We start from the raw sequence: 27,724 nt of genomic DNA on the forward strand, positions 1-27,724 counted from the left end.
TCTATGTAGACCCTTGTCATAAGAACTCCCAAGAGATCACTGCTTTGAAACTAAAAATAATGAGTTGTGGCCATAGTAACACATTGGCTTAGAACTGCAAATGTTACGTGATAAGATGATAGCTGATACCTGTTTCTCATAACAACCCATAGTAATATACCTTACAAAAATTGCAAAGCAATATTTGAGACTCACTATCCAGAAGTTGTTGGGACGCGGGTGGCGCTGTGGGTTAAACCACAGAGCCTAGGACTTGCCGATCAGAAGGCTGGCAGTTTGAATCCCCGCGATGGGGTGAGCTCCCGTTGCTCGGTCCCTGCTCCTGTCAACCTAGCAGTTCGGAAGCACGTCAAAGTGCAAGTAGATAAATAGGTGCCGCTCCAGCGGGAAGGTAAACAGCGTTTCTGTGCACTGCTCTGGTTCACCAGAAGTGGCTTAGTCATGCTGGCCACATGACCCGGAAGCTGTACGCCGGCTCCCTCGGCCAATAAAGCGAGATGAGCGCCGCAACCCCAGAGTCGGTCACGACTGGACCTAATGGTCAGGGATCCCTTTACCTTTACCTTATCCAGAAGTTGTGGTGTGAATGTGATGGGCAGTGAAATAGTGAGTGGAAAGTTCTGAGAACTTTCCAAGATGATTTTTGTAGGTAATGAAGCTATTATAAAATGACAAATGATTACAATATGACTATGACACCCACATTAAACGAGGAATCAGTATTACAATAGCCAGCCCATGCCTATGACCCATTACATGCCGTACAGGTGGTCAACACATCTATGGGCATGTGCAAATGTTTTATGTGTAAGATTCCTTCCCACCGAGGAAGATTGGAGGAAAGATTGTACACATCAATGTCCAAATGCATGTGCATTCTTTCTGCATTGCACATTACAAATCATTCAATTACAGTAGCAAGGATTTTACAAAGGATTCCATTTGTTTGATACAAGGCCTGCCAAAAGTGCTTTATCTTGGGTGCAAAATTATGGTCACCTTTTTTCCATTTCCACATTGCAATAGTGCCTTTTTGCATTTTGCAAGTGCTCTTTCTGACTGATAAGTGCAAACCCAACTCTGCTCTACTTAAGAACTGAGAATGTCCAGTCACTACTTGCATCTGTGGCTACCAGAAGGGTTATGGTACCGCCAGCTACGCTCATCTGCTGTGCTCTGACAAATATGATTGAGGAACCATCTTGAGGAAACCGAAGAGATTCTCCTGCAACCTGCCGTATAAACTGGAATGAGGGGAGAAGTGAAATTAAGAGCAGGCCCCAAACTTTTATGTTAACATATGCACACGACTATTACCTGAGTAGCGAGTATCAAGGTCCTGCAGTAATATGCTGATGGAACAAGAAAGCAGCAGTAGTTCTGAATTCATTATTTATGTGTGCACTGCAGACCGTGCTTTGGGGGATAGCATTAATGGTGATACATTTTCAGGCAAACAGAGAAAAAGGCTTTCAGCCAACTTCATACTGAAACCTTGAAGGAATAAAACAGGTCAGAGATGAATATTAAATTAACTCCTGGCTATCTTCCAAAGTGATTTGGCCTACTTAGGAATCAACAAAAATGAAGAAAGCTTTGCTTCTTCACATCCTGATTTCTCCAGGGAGAGCAGAGCTCTCTGCATGGATTACAAACTCAACCCGATTCCGTAAGTCAACAGCTTTGTCTTGTACACGTACACCCACACACAGCGTATGCAGCGGAATAAATAACTGTATCGATTTCACAGACCGTTGGCAATTGCAATGCTCTCTGATACGTAAAGTACATGTTTATAAAGAGGGGAGAAGGAAATTGCAAGGAGGGTCTTTGCAAACTTTTTGCAATAACACACTAACAAGGAAGGGGGCAAAGTGTACTTGCTTTTCCTTTTGCAAGCAGCCTGTGTTGTTTACCCTGTATTTGGTGAATGGCAAACTCATTGTACTGAGACACTTTAATGCAATTTAGCCGTTATACCATTGTAGTAGAAAAATGTATTCAATATAAATGAATGAAGCACTACACTGCTGACCATGAGTGTGAAGGACAGAGAAGGTGAGACAAGTGATGTCCTATATCAAGCGATGCACATACATGTGTAATTCAGAACTAAGTGAATTGGAGGAAAAGTCCATTTGAAATCCCAATATTTATTGAGCAACAGCTTTATCTCCACTATAGCCTTCCTTGTCCAGTGATAGAGGTGAAAAATAATTAAAAGTACAGGAGATTTGTTTTGGAATGATGATCAGGAGAAATGGAAGCATCTCTCATCTACAGAAGGAACTAATTAGAGTGGTCTCAAGAGATTAGCTTAAAACGTGATCCATCATACTGTTGGAATGTACAGTCGTACCTCGGATGTCAAACTGAATCTGTTCTGGAAGTCCGTTTGACTTGCAAAACGTTTGGAAACCAAGGCATGGCTTCCGATTGGCTGCAGGAAGCTCCTGCAGCCAATCAGAAGCAGTGGAAGCAGCGATGGACGTTTAGGTTCCAAAAAACGTTCGCAAACCAGAACATTCACTTCCAGGTTTGTGGCGTTTGGGAGCCAAAACATTTGACTTGCAAGATGTTTGTCAACCAAGGTATGACTGTATGTATAAAGTCAAGAAGTCTCTTGATACAAACATTGGAGAAAATCCTCTCCTACAGCCACCCTAGTTATCACTTCAAATTTTACATTTATGACATGGGTAATAATAGTTGGGTTGGACAGAGGGGAAAGTATAGTGTGATAATGGCTTCACGTGTGTCTCTATCACTTCCTACACATGCATCAAAACTCAGGGCTACTCTCAAGTAGAGACTTGTATCCTGTCAGGAGCCTGACCTCTAGTGGATATGGTGGATCTGCTTCATAGACTCCACAATATTTTTGGGTGGGACTGTTTTAACCTGCAGGTACAGAAGTGTAAGCTTGAAACAAAATGCCATAATTCGTTGCTATAATTCTTATTACATTTTTATCGCACCTGCCCTCTTAAGTTGCTCCAGGGCGGCAGGCGTGGTTCTCCTCCTCTTCATCCCTGTGAGAGGTGAGAGAGAGTGACTTTGCACATTTTCATTTTTCATCGCTTACTCGCTTGTGACTCTTCCAGGTTGGCAAACATACTGAAAAGTGTGAAAAAAATACAGTTCCATAAACTGGCCTCTTCTGGCATTTGAAAAGAAATAAGAGGTTCTCCCTCCTCCAGTAGTCTGGAGGTCTGTTTATGCAATCCTATCCAAACTGCTGGTTAATTTTGAGATGTGTGCAAATGTGCGGCAGATTGAGGGAGACCATCAAAGTGACAGGCCCCAGCTCGCTGAGTTGTCCAACTCCTCAAGTTATTTTCCCCACATCTGGATGGTTTGTCTGCAGAGCAATTGCATCCTTGCCATTAACAACACGGAATTAATTCACTGCGGTTTGTTCAGGCACCGAGAGCAAGTATGTTTCCTTTGGTATTTGAGGTCACTTTGAGGGGAAAGCAGACTTGTTGATATTTCAACCTTTTAAAAATTATTATGACTTCCTAAAGAAAACAAAATGTCAAGCACCTTTTCCTTCCTTCAGCATGTTTTTTTTTGGGGGGGGGGCTTCTTCTTTAAAATAAAAATGGAGAAGTGGCTAGAAAGATCCTGAAGCCAGGCCTAAATAACATTCAGGGCAGGAGGACTTTGTGTGTGTATCTTGTATGTATCTAGATGTACGTTCTACATCTGGGATAGCTAAACTATTTTACCTGGTGATCCAGCAGATAATAATCAATCTGATGATTGGGGAGGAGGTGGTCTCCACCAACTTCAATGTGTGACTACTTTTATTATATATATATATATATATATATGCCACCACCAAAATAAGTGGAGGGCTTGGAAGGGGGCATAAAAATTTTCTGTGGTGACTGAACAAGGCCTTCCAACTAGGAAGCAGCCATTCTAGATTTTCATAGATGTTTAAATAAAGTCTGTTGGAAGGCACGCAATCTCTCCCCCTGCCTTTGTTTCCCTTGATTTCATCTCTTGCATTGACTTATCTTTGTAAGAAATAAAAGAAAAATAGGAGGAAGGGAAAGAGCAGTCTGTGGGGGCTACAATTACAAGCCTTTTAGGAAACTGTGCATGGCCGTGTAAGCTGCTGATTCCTCTTGTTTGGATGGCTGAAGTATCTTATCTAGGTCATGTTCTCCAAGCCCGCTGCCTCTGTTACAGCCAGACTTTCTGTTGACTTGGGCTGTCTTAATGCATCAGAGAACCTCTGCTATGCTTCAGTTCCTGTTATGAATCCAAGTTGCACCTCTCAGCTTTTGCTTAGACAACATTTTTTTTTTGCATGTGCTTATCACTTACAAAGGAGAATTCAGATCCTCATTGCGCTTTTCTTACTATAGTACCTATTTCACTGTTTCTCTGTTTACTTAATAATCATGTCTGATTTGCTGCCTTCGCCCCTCGACACTGTTTCTGCATGTTATAATCCAGTTACTTGACAGCAGAGGTGAGAGATGAATCATAAAGATCAGTTTCGTTGCTTTTGTGTGTGTGTGAAACACTATCTTGAAATAAAGGAAATGAGATGGAAGAAAGTTTAGGTCGGGGTGAGAAATCTTGACCCCAGGGCTGCATTCATTCCCTCAGGGGCAATTGGTTTGAAGCCTGGCTCCATGCCACTGTTGGGCAGGGCCAAAGCACAAAGTGGGAGGAGCCAGTACTTTCCCCATTTTCTCTCTGTCTTTCAAACCACATTTTCCCGATGTTTCCTTTCATGATAACTATTGAGTTTTAAGCAATATTTTAAATGACATAAAATATACTTCCAGAAAAAAAGGAGAAACTTAGCACGGATGTGCATGCTAATTGCTTCCAGAAATATATATATATGTTTGCATATTTTAACCCACCCAGAACATTACAGAAGTTTTGCACTGTAATTGCCCCACAGTTTTCATGGAACATGCCACTGTTGCTCATGTGAGGAACTTTGGGGTAGAATTTCAGCATACTGTTCTTTCCCGCCATTTTCATGGGTGAACCATAGGGGTCAGAAGCACTTGTGCACATGAAGGGTGTGATTTTATTCTCTGCTGTTTCAAATTGTTCGAAATATGCTATTTTATGCCCCCCCCTTTTTATTTGCTTTTACTAATGGCAGAAATCTATTATGGAAAGGTGGAGCATAAATCTTTTCAAACAAACAGTGGCAGAAGCTTCTGAATTTTTCTTTTAGTCTCCTTCTCTCAGGTAAATTATCTTTTCTCGTGCTTCTTGGGAACCTGGGTAATTCTTTCCAGGCCTGTCATTTAAGCAACATCTTTAAAAACACACACACAGAGAGAGAGAGATTCCAGAGATTCTTTCAGGCCACAAAAGAGTTAAACCTCCCCTCCCCCTGCACCTCCATGCGACAGAGAGTGAGAGCAGTAGGATTACTGTTCACTCTTCTGATTTACCATTTATGCTGGACGGTGAAGAGATTAGAAAGACCCAGTACTTGGGCTGAACCATGTGCTTGTCTAGAAGGGGAAGCTGGAGGGCGTGCAGATGTTCATAAAAAATCTGTGCCATGCGTGTTTCCTGGAGGGATTTTCCCTCGACCCTCTGGTCTCCCCCTCACTTCTGCAGGTCAGTTTGCACATATCACTGGGACTCTGAGATCCAGAGAACAGTATGCAAGAGAGGCAAAGCCTGCTGGGCATTGGGAGATTTTCTTAAGAAGCACAACAAAGTGATCAAAAATGGCCCTGGGCTGCTGTCTGCTGAAGAATGCAGGTATATATATATTTATATATATAAATATACTCTTTTCCCTTGTAGACAGGGTTTCTGTGTAACCGGGAGACAATAAAGCGCGCGCTCTCTCTCTCTCTCTCTCTCTCTCTCTCTCTCTCTCTCTCTCTCCCCTCCCCAAACTCCTCCATGCAAAACTCATTTGCTAAGTAAAGATGTGGGAATGTGTCTTGTATTCTAGCTGTTTGTTTGTTTACAAAATGTATTTGCTGCTTGAGAGCAGACGTTAGCAATAAATAAATAAAAAACCATAAAGATTAAAGCAGAATAAAATTAACCTCAATATAAAACAAACAAACAAAAGTCACCAGCAGCAAAACATTTATTTATACAGCAGGACCAAAAGCATGAGGGTGTTGTAACATTATAATACCTGGAAGAATAAAAAGGTGGTCACCCAATGCCAAAAAGGTGAGTACCAGGTGAACCTCCTTGGGTTACACAAAGAAAGTGTAACTTATATATCAGCAACAGGCATAAATGTGGTTAAAAAGTTTAACACATTTTTTGACTTTGCTTTTTGCAAGTTGCTGTATATTCTCAGCCAGTCAGCAATAAATATAATTTTCTGTTGTGACTTTCACTTAATATATGCTCCTATTTTATAGATAGATAGATGATAGACAGACGATAGACAGACAGACAGACAGACAGACAGACAGATAGATATAGATAGATGATATAGACATTCTGAGGACCTCTATTGCTTCTCTGTAGCTGACTTGTACATTCAAGGCAAGCTTGGTTTTAACTGAAAGTCATTAGTGATTGATTGATTGATTGATTGATTGATTGACTAATGCAGCAATCTATTCAAAACTCTTGAACAAAAATGATAATTATGCATTTATCTATAGATTTGGTCACTTTTAATTTAAAGAATCGGAGCATTTCAAAAAGCACTATGAGAAAGTTAACAAAACATTCCATTAAAAGATAAAATCCATTTGATATATGGCAAAAGAACCACAACAGCATTAATAATTAGAAAAGGCTCTGCTGATTAAAACAACAACCACAAAGTCTTCACTTTTGGGTGAAGGTAAAGCATGAAGGTGTCCCAAAAGAGAGCCCCAAAAGGTGGGTACCACTGAAAATATTCTCTGCCCCACATCACCTTTGAAATTATTTTACAGAGTGGCTAGTTGCTTCAATTAATTTGAAGGATTTCACAAATGTTTATATAAAACAGCTCAATTGTGAACTCATCTACTACTTTAAAAATAACATCCCTGTGAAACAAATTTAATAGATATTTAGATTTACTAATAGATACTTGGGGGGGGAATCAAGGTGATATTAGGAGTGGCATTTATATTATTGCTTGAGATAATGCTACTAAAAAGAAATGGCTCCCCCTTCCACTTCACCTCAAGAAAGCCATTCCCCAGATATTGCTAAATGAGTCACCTTTTTAAAATGCAATCTGTGTTGTATGGCTGTACAGCAGGTTCAAAAACTTACTTGCTTGCTTCTGTCCTTCTCGGACCCCTTGAGCAGAATTCCTAATGCGTGGCCTTGGAACGTTTTCCTGCCTCTTTAATGACTTTGTCAAAGGGAAATATTCAACAAGTAAAAATTTGTCCTTAGCCTCAACAAGGAGAGGAGCTGTACCTACCAAGCCCTATAGCTAGAGGTTTTAAAAAGAAAAATGGTTTGCATTACAATATTCTGGTCACAATGGATGCAAGCTATAAGACCTATTGTGGCATTCCAAAGAGGGAACAAGCGAACCAGCCCCAGCCCCAGCCCTGTTACCTTCTGCGTGTTCCCACCTGCAGCAGGAAGGTTAGGATAAGCAGTGAAACCTCTGGTTTGGAAACCTGATTTCCCAGGGTTCCAAAACATGAGAGGCTCCACAAGCACAGGAGACTTCCTCACTGCTGAAGGTGCCCTTCATCCTGCAGGTGCCAATGAGTGTGGTGGCAGAGTTTAGCATGCCTCTGAAAAGTCACCCTTCCTTGCCTATTTAAGCCCAAAATTGAACACATGATTAGGGCTATAGATGGCCATTACATCTGAACCTGCTTGCCATTCAAACCAGGGTTGATCCATGGTTTACAATCATGGTTTGGAGGGCAAACCATAGTTGTGGTTCAGATGTAATGGCGAAGGCGTGGGTGAGCTTTGGAATTAAGCCGTGGCATGAATCAACCCTCTGAGCTCACCCCTGTTTATTAACACAGGAATTGCTTCCATGGTTATGGAAATACAAGACAACCCGTGCACCTTGAGATGTAATCTGCTGTGTCTAATTCAGAAAATGTTTAATTTTAAAACATGTTGATAGTCTCATTGATTTGAGATTTTTTTTTTAATACAATAAATTCAATCTACTGTGCAATCCAAAGCCTGTCTCAGTAGAAGTAAGTCAAATTCAGTGGGAATTTACTCCCAGGTCAGCGTGTATAGGATTGCAGTCATAGTCACATACAAACCATTATGCTCAACCTTAAATTTATGCCATTTTAAGCTTAGAGTGTTTTTCCGTGGACAGTGCTGTCTGCACTACCAGGGCGCACTCTTGCTGACCTGAAACTGACCTGGTTTAGCAGCCTTTGATGAAAACAGTGTGCCTGGTACCTTGGAGCTGAATGTGTACAGCCATAAGGGATTTTTAGAGTGGGGTTACAACTCGTGTCAGGTTGACCTTTTCCGAACCCATCCTATGGGGGGGGGGGGAAATACAGTCAAAAGTAGTATCAGGCCAAACCCCATCTGCCTTGGTTATAGGTTATCTTTTCACATGTGTGCTCTGAGCTTTGATGACACCTTAGATGAGAAGAGTTGGTACCTCAGATCTCAGGTATTGATCCCCTTGACAGCCAACCATAAAGCAAGCTGCATGCTTTTGTGAGTTCTGGTGAATCATCTGAATAATAGCATTCAACAACTCTTGATGGCAGCTCAGTGTCCTAGACTCTGATTCATAAGCTCTGCTTTCAAGAGCAAGAAACCAAATGAATGTTTATTATTTCCTTAATTGCTGGGTAGAGGTGCAACATTAGATTGGACTAATGACTTTTTTTCTTGCTCCTTAAAAAGAACTATTCTGGCTTTACTGTGTTGTAACTGGACTGTTCCATAGGTGGCCCACTAAACAGGACCTCATAGCACCAGGTGGTGGACAGTAGTCATTTTCTGACACACATGCAGAAAGCAAAAAAAACCTTTATAATCCCCCAATAATTTCATGTGTGGTTTGCATACAATGTTCTTCTACAAAGGAGGAGGATACTCATAAGAGATTCCCACCCATTCCCAATTAAACTTCTGTTGCTGTGCCTTCTGTACAGAACATGTGTGACAGTCACAATGTTTTGCCACTTCCATTTCCATTTCCGTTTCAAAATTGGGATGGGATGGCCTTGGAAAAGGATTGGAAGTCAATAGGGTTTCTCTGTGTTGCCTATATTCGCTTTCCTTTTTCAGACATAGAGCAGGGGAGGGGATTGTTCACAGGTGAGATAACCTGTTATTAAAATCCTGAGGAAATGCATTCTGTGTTCTTTGCTATGCTTCTCTTTGAATCGGACTCCAGAGCTCACAGTTGTGGCATGGAAATCACTTATCACAGAACACAGATACATCCTCTTTGGAATGCAGCGTAGAGTCACTTCTGGAGACAGCTGATCACTTCAGTATGGGGCTACTCCTATCCCTGTCCCTAGCAGAATATGTTAGGTATGAACATGGGTTCTCTGCTACCATTTTCTGAGCCAGCCATCTTGCTATTGAGGATAGCACAAGGCAAAGGCTAGGCTACCTAGGGCCCAGGAGAAGGACAGGTTAGTCTCTCCTTTGGCCAGAGTTGTCACACAGGCTGAATCCTTTTCTGTGGCTCTCTGGATGCTGCCAGTCCACTCTTTATGTCCTGACCACCCATCTGGCAACCAACCACCTCGTTTGTTGTATGTGGTGAGAAGAGGTAGAGAAGGCATGGGGTGGCATAGACAAGAGAGGAAGGGCTATTCAGTCATGTGATGCTGAAAGCTCCACCTACTTTTGGCTGTGGCTCCACCCACCACCTGATCTGTTTCTGCCCATGATCAGCTGCAGCCCTGACTGACTTTAACCCTCAATCAATGACCTTTTCTCAGAAAAAGGTTCCTCACTGCTGTGCTAGAGGAAGACTCCCATTGAGGCATGAAACATTTGGATCCATCCTAAAGAGTGTTGGGGAAATAAAAGCTGAGTGCTGAAAATCTCTTGTTATTGTTTTTGCTGGTGGGAAATCATAGACATCGAAACAAATGTTTTCCTTTCTGAAACAAGTCCCAGTGGGTTTTGATTAATGATGGTTTTTGGTTGTTGTGGTTATTTAAGTTTGGCTTGTTGCTTGGTCAGTTTCCAGCACATCCCTTTGCTGAGATGCTGGGAGCTTGTAAGATGGGGCATGGGGAGGCCATGGTCTTGTTTTCAAGAAGCAATTTCTCTGTGACTCTGAAGACCAAACTTGTCAAACACTGATCAGAAGAGGGAAACAAATGCCTTGGGGTAGGGCGAGTGGCCAGGGGCCTTCATGGAAACATTTCTCTCTCTCCTTGCTTGATGGAATCCATGGCTGGCCAACAGGAAATTGTGATTTACATTTTCAGCACACAGAAAATTACCCTTCTTGCAAGCACCCTGCCCTCTGTCTAAAACTAGCTGAGGATGGCCTCTAGCTATTAACTCCGATTGCCACCCCCCTGATAGCCTCTCTGGTAATTTAGAGGTGGGTAATTAATTCTGAACTAAGAATGCGCCTGGGAACCTACACCTGGATAAACTCAGCTGAAATGGGCTTTCATGTTAAAAGCCTTTTAATACAGAAATGAGCTGGAGGGGTGTTTCATTTGTTTTTGTTCCTGCTGTATGTTTTGCCCTCAGTCCTGCATTTCCTGCCTGAAAGCAGGAAATAGTTGAACAAGCTAAGGATCTTATGAGAGAGGCAGAGACCTGAATCCCTTTCCTGATTTGAATGTTGCATTCTAGCTCTTATTTACTTGGGTGGCTATTTGATGCACAACCAGCACCTCTGGTCTGCGCTTTCCTTTTTGACTGAATAGTCTGAGATTTGTGAGAATAAATTGGGAATTAAAGTCATCAGATCTTAAGGAAAGGAAAATTTGTGTGCATGGAATAAAAGAGTAGAAGATCCGTGGTGGGAGGAGGAGAAGCTCTCAAAATTCTCCTGCCTGCAGAGCAGCCAAAAGCAACAAAATATTGTTACTGAATTCTGCAATCTTATTGACAATCCAAACTATATAGCTGGTTTCTCGTTCTCTCCCCCCCCCCCCTCCAGGTATGTTCTTAGGTTCTACACCACACTGGGGACTCAGCAAACAGAATTTTAAATGTGTTATAAGCAGGCAACACCAGATGGTGCTGTAGAGCACAAAACTTTTCTATGCGATTTTACATTGGGTTCTACCCCCCCCCCCTTTTGATATAACAATTTAATTTATGACTTATTTATGGTGGGTTTTTCCTGTGTGTAGATCCACTCTGGGTTAATTGAAAGGATGGAGTTGGATTTCCCATTAGCTGCAGAAGATCAGGAGAGAGCGTTCTTCTTTCCTGATATGAAATCTACAACATTTTTTAGAATGCCCTTTCTTTCTTTCTTTCTTTCTTTCTTTCTTTCTTTCTTTCTTTCTTTCTTTCTTTCTTATTTATTTATTTATTTAGAGCATTTGTATGCTGCTGTTCAGCCAAAAAGGCTCCCACTGTGGCATACATGAAATCGAAACTAAGACACTCCCTACCTGTAGGCTTACATTCTAATAAATAAGTAGATCAGAATACAGGGCTTTCTTTTTTTTTCAGCCGGAACTTACCGGAACTTGGTTCCGGCACCTCTCAGGTGAGTGCCATTCCCATTATAAGAGAACAAGGGAGGTGTTCATGGTGAGTTCCATGAAAAAATAGCACTGTGAAAATACCAACACTCAAGGGGAGAGGGACCAAGAGGCAAGAGGAAAATAAAATCTCAGAACTCAGATTTCTAGGCAGTTATTCCTACATTGACCAGCTGGCATAGCTGATGAAATGGCTGCTCCCAGATGAGGGAGAAGAGAGGCCTGATGGAGCTGGCCTCTCGCAGCAGCAGAGCCAATGGAGTAAGCTCTGCTTCTCTGCTCTCCCAATGATGGAATGGCTGCCTCCAGATAAGAGCTTTCCTGATTTGATTTTTATTTAGTAGATAAGCATGTGCATGTGATAATAACATCCTTACTTATTCAAACCTTTGGGGTGGAGGGGCAGAAAAGTCAAACAAAAGGAAATAATGTGTTGACAATTTGAGAGATGGCACTGATAGTGTGTGTGTTTTTTTATTTAAAAAAAATCAGTGAGCAGTAAAGTGCTGACTTGGAGCAATATCTTCATGTATGTATATATTCTATGTGAATCAATTGCTCTCTGTCACACCATCGACATTTACTGCTTTCAGAGACGCAAACTGCCTATCTATTGCCATCTAGTGGCTGAAAAGCAAGTTCTGGAGTGATGGTATCCAAAAACAGCAGTCGTGTAATACTGTTAATTAGGAACAATTGGAAACAATGCAAAATAGTTCATCCTGACAAAGAAGGACAACTGCTGGTTTTTTTCCTAACTCACCAGCCTACCTTCCCTTTTTGTCTGCTTTGGAAAAAATGATTGTATCTTTCAGTCCTGGTTTTCTGGCCATACTCAAAAAGTGGAAAGGACTGCTCTTCCAGTCAAAAATGTGATCCAGCTCTTTAATCAAAGGACCACAAATTGATATGAGAGAGTGCAAACATTAGAACTCTGCTGACCCCTTAGAAAGCTTACTCAAGCTTTCTCAGAAAACAAGCCAGTCTTGGAGGCCTAATGGGGACACTTGGAATGTGTTTAAATGTAGACACAAGATCTACACTTTTATACAGTAAGCAGTATGCACAGCATTCAGTTGCTAATAAGTCTGACATTTCTTTAAAGGGGGAAGGGGAAGAGGGCATGATAAAAGTCTGTTTTTGTATATGAAATTACTGTGCTCGGCTTAGTATTTTTTTGCTGAGGGGACTGGAATAGAACAGATTATTCTTAGGTCTACTCTGTATTTTTGGGTGCTTCCAGGTGACCTGTTAGTTGAGCATCCTGATTAATTTGCACAGAGGCATTTGCTCCTGAATGAGCATTCATTCTGATTTGTTTGTGGGGAGGTTAGATGATATTGACTCAAAGCAAGGATTATTCCACACATTCCAATGCATTTTCCTGTCACTTTCTTGATGGCAAAAACTCAGATCAGGAGACCTTGAGCAACAAACCTGCTTCCCCCAAAGTTCTATTATAATTGTGCAGCCTGGATTTCCTAGTATGTGATTGAATCCCAGCCAAAAAATAGTGACAGTCTGGAAGTGCCCCCTGTGTGTGTGTCTTACACTGTTTTAAGGAATGTGTTAAACTGAGAGCACTGCAGCTGCTGTTTATTTTAGCAGCTCAGAATATAGCAGTCTAGAACATGCGACTTGCAGGGTTTTTTTGAGATAATATTAGAACTGTGTGGCGGAGAATAATTTGGGTAGAAACTGACAGGAGGTTGAGTTTGCTTGCAAAAATGTGTCTGCATTTGTATTGGAATTGTTATAAAGATGTCTTTTTAAGATGGGTTTATTGTTTTATCTCTTGTTGTTTGCCACCTTGGACTCCTTTGGGAGGAAGGGAGAGGGATATAAGTTGAATGAATGAATGAATGAAGTCTTTGTGATGCCATGGTTAAGCTGCAGAGGCTTTTTGTGTGTTGTCTCAGCACTAGCTTCAGTGCTGGTTGTGCCAATAAGAGAAAGAGCCTTCTCTGTGGTGGCACCCAAATTGTGGAAATCCTGCTTCAGAAACTCAGTCTTCAACTATGAGGCTTCCTGCATTGCAGGGGGTTAGACTAGATGACCCTAATGGCCCCTTCCCACTCTGCAATTCTATGATTCTAGGTGAGGGTTTCTGCTTAGGCAAATATTTGCTTTGCCTTCTGTTTGATTTCTCTTTTAGTCTCCCTCCTGCGTTTGCTTTGTGATCCTCCTCTGCTGTCCTTATAAATTTAAAATACAGTATTGCAAACCACCTTGAGCACTGTTGTCAGAGTGATAAGTTGGAGCAATAGTTCCATAAAAATAAATATAATAAATACATTTCCACATTTCTACCCCCATACTTTTGGTAAGACCTGGATGTGCTGTATTCAGTTAACAAGAAATATCCATGCTATCACATCCAAGATACAGAAGGATCCAAAAGAGAACAGAAGTGGGTGATCAGTACTTCTTCTTTTTTTAATTATAAGGTGTTGTTAGTCTCCTATTTTAGATATATAGCTGCCGACACTCATCACTCAGAATCAGTCATATTTATTTGATGGTGTTACGGTAGTTAGTTCAGCACCAGACCTGACCACAAACCTGAAGCTAACATATCATACATAGCGAAGCATGGGGAAAGAACTCCCATTAACATAACATTTACCAGCTTATGTATTCATGTAATGTTGGTGCTTTTGATTCATATTTGATTCCTACGCCCCCAAAGACCAGTAGACAAGGTCTGGATTTTTGCAGTTTGTGAGTCGACCATTAGGGAGTTTCTTGAATGTGTCGCCCATTCATGTGCACTGTTACACGATGCTTTTGTTCCTACATTTTCATTTCATAAATCCATTCATGCAAGCTGCGTTATGTCTACCAAAAAAGTCATGTGACATGGGAGCCTTCAGGGATGTATGCAGCTGATGCAGCATAAACGGGCTGCGAAGTGGGGTGTCCCTCATCAGGGGTCCTTGGCTTACTAGCCAGCTTCTGTCTGTGCTTGCTGCCAACCACCCCATCCATCCCATCCTCTTTCCATCACTGGCAAATGCAGAAGTTTATGCGGGGGGGGGGGCAGGACTTTCCTTCATTAGGAGCAAAGGCAGCCCTATTATACCGAGTCAGATCATTGGTCTATAAGACTCAGTTCTGTAGACGTTGACAAGTAGCATCTCTCCAGGGTCTCCTACAGGAATCTTCCCCTTCTTCATCTGGCTATGCCAGAGACTGAATTTCAGAACTTGCACATGCAGAGCATGTGCTCTTCCCCTCCGCTGTGACACCTTCCCTGTGGCTAGGGCATAGGACAGAAAGTCAAACAGGTAGACATCTGGCCCTCCAGAAGTTTTTAGGCTGCAGTTTCCATATACCCAAGCGTAGTCAGTGGTCCAGGAGGATGGGAGTCCAGTGATGCCTGTCGTGCACCAGGTTCTGGAAGCCTGTACAAAACAGGTTTTCATTTGCAGTTTCTTAACTGGTCTGTACAAATAACAGACAACCCCCACATTTCTCCCACTGAGAAAAAACCTGAGGCACAAGTGAGAGCTCAAGGGGCCAGATGTGGGCTGCTGTGCATCCTTCTTGCCGGACGATCTTGCTGGGGCATACGACTCTGGTGAGTTGGCTCATAGGTGGTCATTGGCCTTAAGCAAACCATTGCTTCTGAGCCAGACCCTCACAGCTCCACTGCTTTACAGAATCACTGTTAAGAGTTCTTTTATATACAGTGGTAACTTGGGTTACATACGCTTCAGGTTACATACGCTTCAGGTTACAGACTCCGCTAACCCAGAAATATTACCTCGGGTTAAGAACTTTGCTTCAGGATGAGAACAGAAATCGTGCTCCGGCGGCGCGGCAGCAGGAGGAGGCCCCATTAGCTAAAGTGGTGCTTCAGGTGAAGAACAGTTTCATGTTAAGAACGGACCTCCAGAACGACTTAAGTACTTAACCTGAGGTACCACTGTATAGTGGTTTAATAACAGCTCTTTGTTGTTCTCTTTGCTGGAACATTAATGTACAAAAAAGCAATAGTTCATTTAAAAACTGCTCAAAAGTAAGAATGTGCAGTATGCTAAGAACGTAACTACATCAGCCAGGCGAGGGATGCCACTCTAGTCATATACTTGGAGGAACCACCATGATTTTAACAGGTGTTGAAACTTCATCAGTGCTGGAGCTGCTCGCATATGAGAGGGGAGGGAATTTTAGAGTCAGGATGCCACAGCAGAGAACATCATCTTGCAAGTGGCCATGCACCATCTCCCTGAGGACTGTGGCCCTGTGAGAAGAGCACCTCCTCCCGTGATCTCAGAGTCTAGCCAGGGGCGTAAGGGATCAGGTAGTCTTTCAGCGGTAGGGGGATGAAAGACTATGACTATTGGCCGTGGTGGCTGTGGATGATGGGAGTCCAGCCACACCTGGAGGACCACAGGTTCCCCACACCTGAAGTACTGTGAGAGTGTACATGAACATTCAGGGAATGAATGTGCTGTATAAAATATAAGCACCATTTTAAAATGTAAATAAAATCCATCTATTTTTAGAAGTCTATGAATAGGAGATTATTTGAATCTAACACAGAGAGGGGGAGCCCCTTCAAACCAGTGAACAGATTATAAAGAGCCCAAAGGAATTTAGGATGGGGGGGATTTATACCAACCAGAACAACTTCACTATAAACAGAGACTGTCTTTGTAACGAGAGAGGTAATTAGCAAATTGTATACTGTAGTAGTGGGTATGGCCTGAAATAAACAACCAGCTATTTAACAAAAAGAAACAAGAAGGTTGTTTCTTTTCACAGCTGTGTTGTTTTCAGAATTCTGGATATATAATTAAGCCAGTATTAACCGAGTTTCTGCCTTATACTTGTTCTTTGAAAATTCTTTGGGGAAACCTTCAAAATCTACAAACTCGAGGCCTGCATTTATATCACCAATATAGAGCAGCATTTTTTTAAAAAAAATGTATCTGGGGCACAGGGTTAACATGGGAAGGCACATTCAAATCATATACTAAAAAAATATACATGCACAGTTTTTATTTTATTTTATTACTCAGCTCCAGGAACAAAGGAACAGGCAACATCTCTGCAACTACCAAATAATCTAGTTAAGACTGCGTCCTCAGGCCCCTCCCACTGCTTTCCCTAAAATGTCAATCAGAGCTCAGAGATGGGTAGGGCTGTGCTTTCTGGGCAAGAGTGGTACTTCTGGGATTTCCTTGTGGAATCCCTGTGGAATCCTTAATCTCTCCCTTGAGATGATGTCACTGCCCATATATGGGCAGACAGAAGGATCAATGCTGTCTTCCCAACCTGAGGGGCATAAACTGATGGATGAATCACTGGCAGATGCTGGATAGACAGAGGCTTATTTTTGCAAGGCTTATTTCAATACCTCTTATAGCACACAGGTCAGGGATTCCTGATTAAAGTAGAGAGAAGTTTAAAAGCTCCAATGTGACATCATGATTTTTTTTTTTTTAATGCTTCCTTTTTATTGACAGCTTTGACTAATACATAAATAGAAACAGAAACATAATCACATACAATTTTGACACTGTATAATTTATTATTTTTATTTTTAAATCAAGGAGCCACTTACAGTGGTACCTCGGGTTACATACGCTTCAGGTTACAGACTCCGCTAACCCAGAAATAGTACCTCGGGTTAAGAACTTTGCTTCAGGATGAGAACAGAAATCGTGCTCTGGCAGCGCGGCGGCAGCAGCGGGAGGCCCCATTAACTAAAATAGTGCTTCAGGTTAAGAGCAGTTTCACCCTTAACCCTTTGGACTGGTTGTGAATAAGAAGCCAGGTGGGTTCACAAGAATCAACACTGAGGTTGGTGAAGCAGTGCCTCATTTGCCCTAACGGATTAGCCTCCACTGGCTATGCAGCTGACAGAGGCAGTGTGATGGCCTGGGAATCCGATTCAGAGGCTGAACCGGAGGAATCCCAGTCTGCACATAAGTCCCCGCCTCCAGGGCCGGCTGAACTGGGGCAGGGCCTTGGATCTGAAGCACCTGTGCCGGATCCTCAGGAGCAGGCACCAGGTGATTCCACTCTAGCTCCAGAGGTGATTAAGGACACAGTGCCTACAGGTGCGCCTCTCCCGGCCCTGCCAGAGGCAGGTGAGTCTCCCCCTGGGTCCAGTAACTCCCCAGCCTCTCCTGAGCTGCAGAGGCTTAGGGCAGAGAGGCAGAGGGAACTGGTTTCTCCCAGGAGGAGTGCTCGCCTTAAGACAAAGGCCAGTCAGCCCGGTCCCAGGTTGTGGGAGCAATATCGTTGAGTACCTGCTCCTGCCCAGACCCAGACCTGACCCTCCAGTGTTCCTGTCCCCACCCGGCTTCCTGCTTCGGACCTCGCCCTGCTCCTTGTGAACTGTTTCCAGGCTAGTGACCCAGGACCGAACTTCGACTACGTCAACGGTAACCTTCCCCCCGGGACCAGCACAGGCAGAAAGTAATGGGTGAGGAGGGCATTAAGCAGCTGGTTGTACCTTTGATCCTATGTGAGCAGCATACCTGCTTTTCCTTAGTAGTAGTAGTTGTAGTACCCTGCTCATCTGACTGGGTTGCCCCATCCACTCTGCTTCCGACAGATACAAAAAAGCATAATAAGACATCAAACATTTAAAACTTCCCTATACAAGGCTGCCTTCAGATGTCTTCTGAAAATGATATAGCTATTTATCTCCTTGACATTGAATGGGAGGGCATTCCACAGGGCGGGTGCCACTACTGAGAAGGCCCTCTGCCTGGTTCCCCATAACTTCACTTCTTGCAGTGAGAGAACCACCAGAAGACGCTTGGAGGAGAACCTCAGTGTCCGGGCTGAATGATGGGGGTGGAGATGCTCCTTCAGGTATACAGGTGCGAGCCTATTTAGGGCTTTAAAGTCCAGCACCAACTCTTTGAATTGTGCTCAGAAATGTTCAAATGAACTTTCCTCTTGTTTCTGTTTTTTAACTTCCTTGGTCTGCTTGTTATCCCCTTTCCATTTACCACCCATCACATTTTGTTCATATGCGTTTTCTCTGTGTTTTCTTACCCTTGTAATTTCATTTCTGAAACCCTTTGCTTTTTGCATCACTCACAGTTCATATTTTACTTCTTCTCTGAGAGTGAGTGTGCAGCTAGGCACCCTTTAACCCCCAGCTAATCTGCATGCTGAACTCCTGAAGGTTCAGATGCAGAGTTACGCAGTGAAAGTGAAGCCACTATAGATACTGACAGCAAACGCTCTCCAAGGTCACCAGCACACTAGAATTACCTAATCAAAAAGTGCAAGACCTTTATGTCCTCTCCCAGTGACACAATCCACATTAAAGTTGGAGATATTCACTCGTTTGTGCCCTCGGGCAGTTTCTGCTGCAGTTGAAAACTGCAGTAGAAACACCCTAGAGTTAAATACAGCATGAGCCAATCTTGGTGGTAGCAGAAGAGTCTCATATTGTGTGGCTGATAGCGTTGTGTGATTATTCTGTCTAGCTGGAGAGTTTTGCGCTCATTTTTAATAGTGGCAATAGTTGTGCCAAAATAAACCTAGTTTATTGATGGTGCTGGGAACTGTGGCTTTGTGAGAGGTAACCTACAGTTCCCAGGTTTCTTCCATAAATGTGCCTTAAATATATGGTACTGATGGACTGGTGATGAATGAACACTTTCTTCCCCCTCTTTCAAGGTTGAAGTTAGAATGGCAAGACAAGGATGAGACCAATCTTTTCAAAACATTGACTAAAGGCTTAGGGTGAAAGATGTTTCACAGGGATGTTGGGCTAGTCTCTTAAGAGCCATAAAAGCTAAAGAAAGGATGTTAAAAATCAATCGATGTTTTACAAGGAAGCAGTGTAAAGGTTTTAGGGCTGCAGTAATTATGTCACTGTGTGTGTCTGTGAGATGGTAGCTCCTTTTTCCTGAGTGTGTTGCCTCCTACACAGGAATGCCCTAAATAAAAAACAAACTCCATAATGATTGCACTACCTTGGCAGTGCCACGAGGAAACAATATTGTTGCCTTCCTCTTCACTGTCATTGTCTTCTCCTTTCACACTTTGCTCGCGTTGTACTTACTATGTTGAAGTGTGCAGAATGCAGTGACCATTTGGACCAATAAACTCAGGGGGTTATGAGTATCACAAGGAGGGTGTCTTCAGGGAGTGCTGACCAGAATAAAATAAATTATTCTGAAGAAAATACGTTGCCCCATAGTAGAGGTCAAGGGTAGCGTGTGGAACATAGTCTGTAGGGGTGGACAAATGTAGCCTAGCTCATCTCATCCTGTTTCCATATGTGGACATCTTAAAAGCTCATATTGTGGCCTATTTCTATGCATATTTTTTTAGGATACTTTTTGGGAAATTCTTTAAAAATCTGTGCAGAGAAACAGTCACACACACACACACACACACACACACACAAACCAAAACTGTATGTATGAAGGGTCATTGTACGTACAAAAAGATGCCTGCATCCATGGTGTTCAGATAGGGGGTGGGGGACTCTGTCTGTTGCATGTGCAGGTATACAGGAAATGATGTACAGTCACTTCCTGAACTGTTTTTGAAAAAAGTGGTTTACCTAGGACAGCAGAGGTGCTGCACTTTCAAAGCTGTTCTAAGAAGCGTTAGAATGTTAAAACAAGGCAAGGGAGAGATAGCAAGCTTTTGGATTACCTTAAGTGCAGTGAACAAACCAGCCCCCCCCCCCCCGGATCATAGATCTGCAGACAAAACCAAAAATCTACATTCCGTTCCAGGAACTTGCTCAATGAGATGAATGAGGGGGGTGTGCAACAAATTCTGACCTGGCAGAAATTTTCTGACATGTCCACATATCCGCATAGGTAACCAATATTGGCCTAAGTGAACAGATTCCATGTGGTCACTCAGCAGTTTTTGACTACCAGTGAACTGTAGATGGCTTCTCGTATGTTCTGGGAAGTTCTGTGAGGGTTTTTTCCCCCTCAGCCAAATTGACCTTCCCTCCCCTTCAAGGAAAGGTGATTTTCAGCCCTTTGTGCCTTATAGTTTCCACCCAGCAATTAGACCGTTCATGACCACCTTCTGAGCCTATTAAGGTGTTCCCCTGAATGCATGTGATTAAATGTGGGAAGGGGGTAGGAACACACACACACACACACAAGCCCTCCCCACAACATCCCAAGGCATGTTGGCTCCATTTCAGACCATCCTCCATTGAGAGCGAGGGTCTGAAGGGAATACCCAAAAGTGTTTTGAACAATCTCTGTGATTGGGAACCCTGTCTTATTGGGGTTACAGATCAAGATGAGGGTTCTAAGCCTATGTTCCATGCAAGCTGGCTTCAAGTAGAGCCAATGCCCTCAGGCATATGGAGGGGTAGGGACTCTGTGTGCTTCCTTTCCCCTCTCAGCCCAAATGTGTTCATCCCAAATGCCTCACCATGACAGAATATGGGGAGAATATTCAGAAAGAGATGGTAGCTGGGTTTTTATTTAAGCTTATCATACAGTTTTTGCACTTCACAGGTTCCTTCATCCATTGTCCCCAAGTGACGAAAGAGTTGTGAAATGCCTGCTTTGAAGGCTCAATAGCCCTTAATGTAGAAAAGAGAGAAAAAGATAACCCTGAGCAGCATGCCAAAGCAGCGAGACGGGTTCCTCTCCACCCCTCACCCTGATTTAGAGTGGAACAACTCTGTCTCACTTTGCAGAGAACAGGCCTTCAAGTTAGAATGGAATGCCAGCATGTAGGCTGGCATGCTAAAGGCATGAGGATTTCTTCCAGCATTTCCATTAGATTCATTGTTGTGAACCGCCCTGTGATCTTTGGGTAGAGCGCTGTGTACTAACTAACTAAATAAATAAATAAATGGCCCCTGATGGGTCCAGTAATCTGAACTCCCAAAATAAATTTCCCAACATGTACCCAATGTGATGCATGTTTTCTGGTAGTAATGTACACATAACAAATCCATGTCAGTAAGTTGTGCTATAAAGGAATAGGGTTCGTTCTCTCTCTCTCTCTCTCTCTCTCTCTCTCTCGCTATATATATATATATATATATATATATATATATATATATATATATCTCAGAGAGATCTGCATAGGCTGAGGCTACCCATACACATATAGTGATTCCCCTTTGCTGCCAGTGATACAGCTGCTGCTGCTGCTGCTGCTTCTGACTGACTCTGACTGTGCTGCTGCTGCTGCTGGGAGGGAGGGAGGGAGGGAGGGAGGGAGGGAGAGAGGATGCAGTATCAAGCACCTGCCCTCCATTAGGCCATTGAGACTTATCAGGGATGGGTAGTGCCTGGCCACATCGTGGATGGGCAAATCCCAAGGCAAGCTGCAGCGGTACCCAAGGAGAAGATGCACAGGTATGGATTGGGGAGGTGGAGGGGCGTGGAATTGGGTGCCCATAGCAACCAGCAGCCCAGCTAGCTATGCAGCAGGCCTTGCATTATAGCCGGCCTGCTTTGCTGATGGTTTTGTGGCTGTAGAGAGGGTGCCATGCAGTCAGCTTCTCTGCAGTGAGTGTCAGGAATGGAATCAGGGCGCTCTCTCTCTCTCTCTCTCTCTCTCTCTCTCTCTCTCTCTCTCTCTCTCTCTCTCTATCTGAAAGTCCCCTTTAGTGATGCTTTAGAGAATGAAGGCTTAGGAGAGCAGCAGGGCGGGGGGAAGAGAGATGCTTCCAAGTATTTCTGCAGTGTGCTCGCAAGCCGGCTTTTCCCTCTCTCTCCTGTAGCTTTGCCGGTCAGAGGATTTTACTGCAACATCTTCTCGGCAGATAAGATAGGCAGGGAATGCTAAATGCAGCCCCAGAATGCTGAGTACCCTATGCATTCTCCAGAGGAATGTTCTGGATGGAGCCATGCATTGCTTGCAGCCAGTGCTTCTTTGCACAGCTTGTGGTGGCAAGCAAACTAATCTGGTTTCAATAGCATAACAATGAGACATTTCGCTTTTCAGCAAATGCAAGGTTATAAAAATCCAAGCAGTGCTATGTCAGGCCAGAGTCTTTGTGTAAAACTGCCGGGATTCAGACTTTGGCATCACTTGAATTCAATAGATGAGCTCACCGTGGGTAGCTCCCATTCAGAATTATTATTTTTCCCAGTTCCATAGTAAGAGTTGGAATCATGTATTGGTGATGTAATATCCAGAGGGGAGGAGGATAAAAAAGAAGATATGTTGCAGTTCTGATACAAGAAAGCTACAACAGAGAGAGAGAGAGAGAGAGAGAGAGAGAGAGAGAGAGAGAGAGAGAGAGAGAGAGAGGAAATAAAAGTGTGTTAAATAAACACACAGGCAGAATCCAGGCAAGGCGATTTTCTCTCACTGCTGTTTAATGATGAATTTGGTGTGGCATAATCTGTGTTTTATGCACCCTAAGTTTGGGACAAATAGGATTTCTTAAAAGATCTCTGGATGTTTCTGGGGCCTCTTGACGGTGCATTTTAGCAAAATGATGCTGCAGGAGACTTAAGAGAGATGCACTTGCAGTACTGCACTGACATGGCCCCATGCAGAACCAGGAACTTGGATAGTCGTGTTTCATTGGCCAACTCGGGATGATAAGTGTAGCAGCTTCAGCTCTTTTGGCAAGTGAATGGGGGTGAGGACTAGGAAAGGGAGTGAGTAGATCAGCAGTGACGTCATTTTTAACCAATTCCTTACACAGTTGGGGAATGAAGTTAAAAGGAAAAGCTGCAATCTCTGGGTGACTCTATGCATTGGCTGGAGAATCTAAATGAGCAGGAGTTTCCCCAATGGTAATACATTTTATTTCCTATGTTAATCCACTCCTTCTAATCCTTTTATTCTGGTTAAATCAAATATTTTATTTTATTTTATAATTGCAATGTGACTTTGCTTGTGGCTTCTTAAAAAAAAATTGTCTTGCATTGTCTTGTAAGTTTTATCTTAGCAGTCGTAGTAATGTGTTGCTCCTTTCTGTAAGAATCACTGCCACTGGCTGTAAGAGTTTAGTATGCAGCATTTATGCTTACCAGCAAGGTATGGAAATGCAGAAGCTGTCAGGCACCGAGAAATCCCTGGCATGGGAACAAGGCTGTACTTTTCAAATTGCAGGTGGAAGGGAAATTATTTGGGTATTAAAAGCTCAAAGGAAGGACACTAAATCTGACTTTTTAAAAAAGGGGGGATTCACAAATAAGAAAGGAAAATGGTGTGTGTGTGTGTGTGTGTGTGTCTCCTTAATAGAACTACTCTAATAACCTAAATGAGTACTACTATCCATGCTGGCCCCTTTCCCCAGAGCCTGCTTCTCTCCCCAGCCCTTCCATAAAAGGGTATTGAAGGTGAGGCTGCCCTTTGGCCATTCAGCCACACACCTGGGATTTTCTGAGTGCTTGCACCTAAAAATAAAATGCAATGTTCATGCAGTAGTTTCTGCTAAGGTCATTGTAAGGGGGGGGATGTCATACATGGTGGAATGATTGAGCCAAGATGGTGGGCAGTTGTTAAGTGGTGCTGGTCTTTGCAATACTTCTGCTACTTTGGCTGATTCTTCCTTTTTCATGGTTTATTTTTATTTTACATTATTTGGTCTGACACAAGAGCTGCTAATAATGCCTGCCCTGTAAGCCCAATTATGATTTGCAAAACTAGTGCTTGAATCCTCTCTCCTCCTCCTGCTGAGGGCTAGATCTGTTTGCTTCTTACTCTGCAAAGGCACAGAGCTGACTCATAGAACCCATTTGGATTTGTGTTGTGTTGCTGATATACATGATACAGAAAATGCCAGTCCTTTATGATGGCAGCAGCTACTAAGAAGTTAGGAGAGGCTTTTGAGGTGTGTGTGTGTGTGTGTGTGTGTGTGTGTGTGTGTTTTCCTTCACAGGAATGCAAAAGGCACAGAGAAAAATTACGAGCACAATAAGAAATGGTATCGTGATTGACAAATCCTCACCACTTATCCAGGATGCAAAATATTGGAGAGGGTTGTGAAATTCATTGCCACCAGTAAACATGCTCAGTAAAAAGGCTGGCTTTGCAGTGATTATGATAATGTTAGAGGCTTGTATCACAGCAAACTCTTCTTTCTGCAGTGTGGTGCATTGTACGACAGGGAGTGGATGCCCCCTAATCGTTCCCTTCTCATATCCTCAGTTGCCCTTGGAAGATAGAACAGTATTTTTATTTTTATTTTAAATGGTCGGTTCACAGCTTAGCTTTCAGGTTCCTCTTCTACAGAGGCACCTGTGTTGCCATTTGCTGATTATAATGAAAGCAATAAGAAGGGGCAAGTGTGGTTGCATGGTGACTGAATGGCAGAGGGCAGAATCGCGTGTGGGAATGAATGAAGGGGCAACCTCAGTGGGTTCTACCTCTATAATGCAATTCCCCACCCCCACCCCCCACCAAATGCTATCTATAGTTAAATAGACTTTGACTTCCTTGTGATCTTCATACCTCTAGTTTATAAATGATCTGTATTATTACATTCATAAATTAGGTTGACAAGCATTGTGGACGTGGCATATGGAATAATTAATCTGGCTGTGATGGAAGAGTACAGGAAACACTAGGCAATGTTCTCTCACAAATATGACACTGCACAGTCGCCTGTAGGGGGGAAATATCCCTTGGGCATTGGGTATTTCTTATACCAGATGAGCCCATTGGTTCCTCTAGCTCAGTATTGTTGACACTGACTGGGTTTCAGGTAGCAGTGTTTCCCAACCCTCCCTGTTCTTTCTATTTCAGTTATTTTTAGCATTGATGATACAGAGTTCTTGCTACTTGACATTCATGATACCAGTATTGTAGATCTCCTCCTTCATGATCCTGTTGATGGAAAGGATTGTATGCAGAGTGGGGTTTATATTGAATAATATCTATATCTATTCCTATACAGTGGTACTTCAGGTTACAGACTCCGCTAACCCAGAAATAGTACCTCGGGTTAAGAACTTTGCTTCAGGATGGGAACAGAAATCGTGCAGCGGTGGCAGCGGGAGGCCCCATTAGCTAAAGTGGTGCTTCAGGTTACGAACAGTTTCAGGTTAAGAACGGACCTCCAGAACGAATTAAGTTCTTAACCCGAGGTACCACTGTATCTATATCATCTATCTATCTGTCTATCTAATCTCCTGTGATTGGTGTTGCAGCAGTAACTGAGGATGCTCTGTGGAACATATTGGTGAGAAACTCAGAAAAGTATAAAAGCTTAAGGTTGGAAAAGAAATAGGAAACCAAGTACTAGGATGTGCTCATTGGCTGCTCAGAGTAACCCCAGCTGAGTATCTGCAAAGGAAGAAGTCATTCCAGGTTCAGGTCTTTGCGAATGGGCAGTGCAGGAGCAATACATATTTAGAAATTGGTTAAAATGCACTGCATATTTTCTATACCTAGAAAAACCATAGTTGCCTGTGTGATTAACAGCCTTGCAGAAGAAACATGGATTGTTGTTGTAGTGATATTCAGGAAGGTTTCTGAGGACACCCACAGAAGGCTTACCACTAGCTACATTACACATGATCGGTTGAAGTCGCCTGAGGACTGAACCACTTCAGGGGGATATGTTTTGCACCGCTCCCCCCTGTAAAAAAGAAACGCCCCCAAATTTGTGAGATGGGAAATAGATTGTCAGGGAGAAAGGTTTAACTTAGGTGCCAGCTCATTGCATGTTGGGACATCTGTTGATGTTTTTTAATATGGCCAAGCATTGGGGGGTGAAACCACCTATCGGTGGTAGTATAGTCTGAATTCTGTCACTTCAGTCCAACACATTCAGTGTAATGTCTATAATGGTCATGAATCCCACTGAGTTCCATCTGACAAATTAATTATCGTTGTTTTTGCTGTGGTGAACCTGATTCTGCACATTTAGACCCAACAAAAAGTTGCCTGAATGTTACTTCATGTCACGAGAACTGCTAACCCAGGGAAAGATGGCTTGGTATTGAAACCTTCGTGTCGTGACCCAGAGTCCAGCAGCAATCAAGACTTGGAGGCTGCAGAGTCTCTAGCTAAGGAGCCAAACTAGGTGCTGGGCTCCAAGTCTGCTATGGGAGACCAGGAGACAACGGAGGCTGAGGAACCCAATGCTTCTCACTGCACCTCACAGTCCAGCAGTGCTGGGATGTGGGAAAGGCCCATTAAGCAAGTTGATGGACTGATTCACTGAATCCCACCCTGTATTAATAGCGGAGAATATGATCTCATACTTTAGTAGCACCTGAAATATTTATTCCTGCTCCGTGACACTGGCCGCCTTTTTTGCCCCTGATGTCAGTGCTTAGCCTTATTGGGCTACAATGAAATATGCTGAATGGCTGCTTACAAAAATATCTGTCTGTTAGCAATGATGACACAATTCCCACAGATGGAATTGGCTGAAACCTAGTCAGACGAATGGTTCTAATAATGTAAAACTGAAAAGGAAAAAAACAGACTATTAATTTTTTTTCCTGTGAATTGGGAATAATGCAGCATTACTTGAATTCAGTGGCTGCAAACCTTGGCCCAGCTTGTGGAACATAGCATAGGAGCATATTTTGGGAAGTCAGGTGGGGTAATCTGGGGGCACATGCTTAAAAAGGCTCAGTCTTGCTCTCAATCTTGATGGGGTCAAGTTGCTCACTTGGAGCTATCCATGGTCCTGCAACCTCTGAGCTGCCTTCTCCATGAGATCTGATATTGGGACAGAACATGGAACTTAGGATAGATTTGCATGCTCGTTACCATGTCAAAGTTTGTATTTTGTGTTTATACTTGTTGCCCGCCCCCCCCCCATCACACATACAGCTATCCATGGTGTATGTGTGATTTTATAGAAACATAAGCTGCCTTACATTGAGTCAGACCAGTGGTCCATTTAGCTCAATGTCTCTCCAGCTGTTGTTGGACTACAACTCCCATCATCTCTGACCACTTGTCCTGCTAGCTAGGGATGAGGAGCATTGTAATCCAACCACAGCTGAGGATCTAATTTGAGAAACACTGGTCTACACAGACTGGCAGCAGCTCTCAGCCAGGGGGTGTTTGTAATCCTACCTGGATATGCCAAGGATTGAACCTGGGATCAAAGCTCTACCCCTGAGTGATGGCCCTATGGTTCAACAACACACAGCAAGGTAGCACAGCATTGATGAGCAATGGATGTTTTTTCATATCTTTTACCTACA

General features: G+C 43.0%; 1 protein-coding gene across 4 annotated transcripts in view; it reads left to right on the forward strand.

Moving 5' to 3' along the window:
- NHS (NHS actin remodeling regulator) overlaps window positions 1-27,724 on the forward strand; it is a 242,351-nt gene that overhangs the window by 170,806 nt on the left and 43,821 nt on the right. Inside the window, exon 1 of one of the 4 annotated variants that reach the window (XM_081907521.1) lies at window positions 5,611-5,757. The exons of 2 other annotated variants lie outside the window; for them this stretch is intronic. In XM_081907521.1, coding sequence (XP_081763647.1) covers window positions 5,724-5,757 — 34 coding nt within the window. In that variant the 5' untranslated portion in view covers window positions 5,611-5,723. Of the gene's footprint in view, window positions 1-5,610; window positions 5,758-21,851; window positions 21,950-27,724 lie in introns of those variants that run through there. One more of the 4 variants, XM_081907520.1, reaches the window with a different exon arrangement.

This window comes from Podarcis melisellensis (genome assembly GCF_964234715.1).
Source record: "Podarcis melisellensis genome assembly, chromosome: 4".
NCBI lineage: Eukaryota > Metazoa > Chordata > Lepidosauria > Squamata > Lacertidae > Podarcis > Podarcis melisellensis.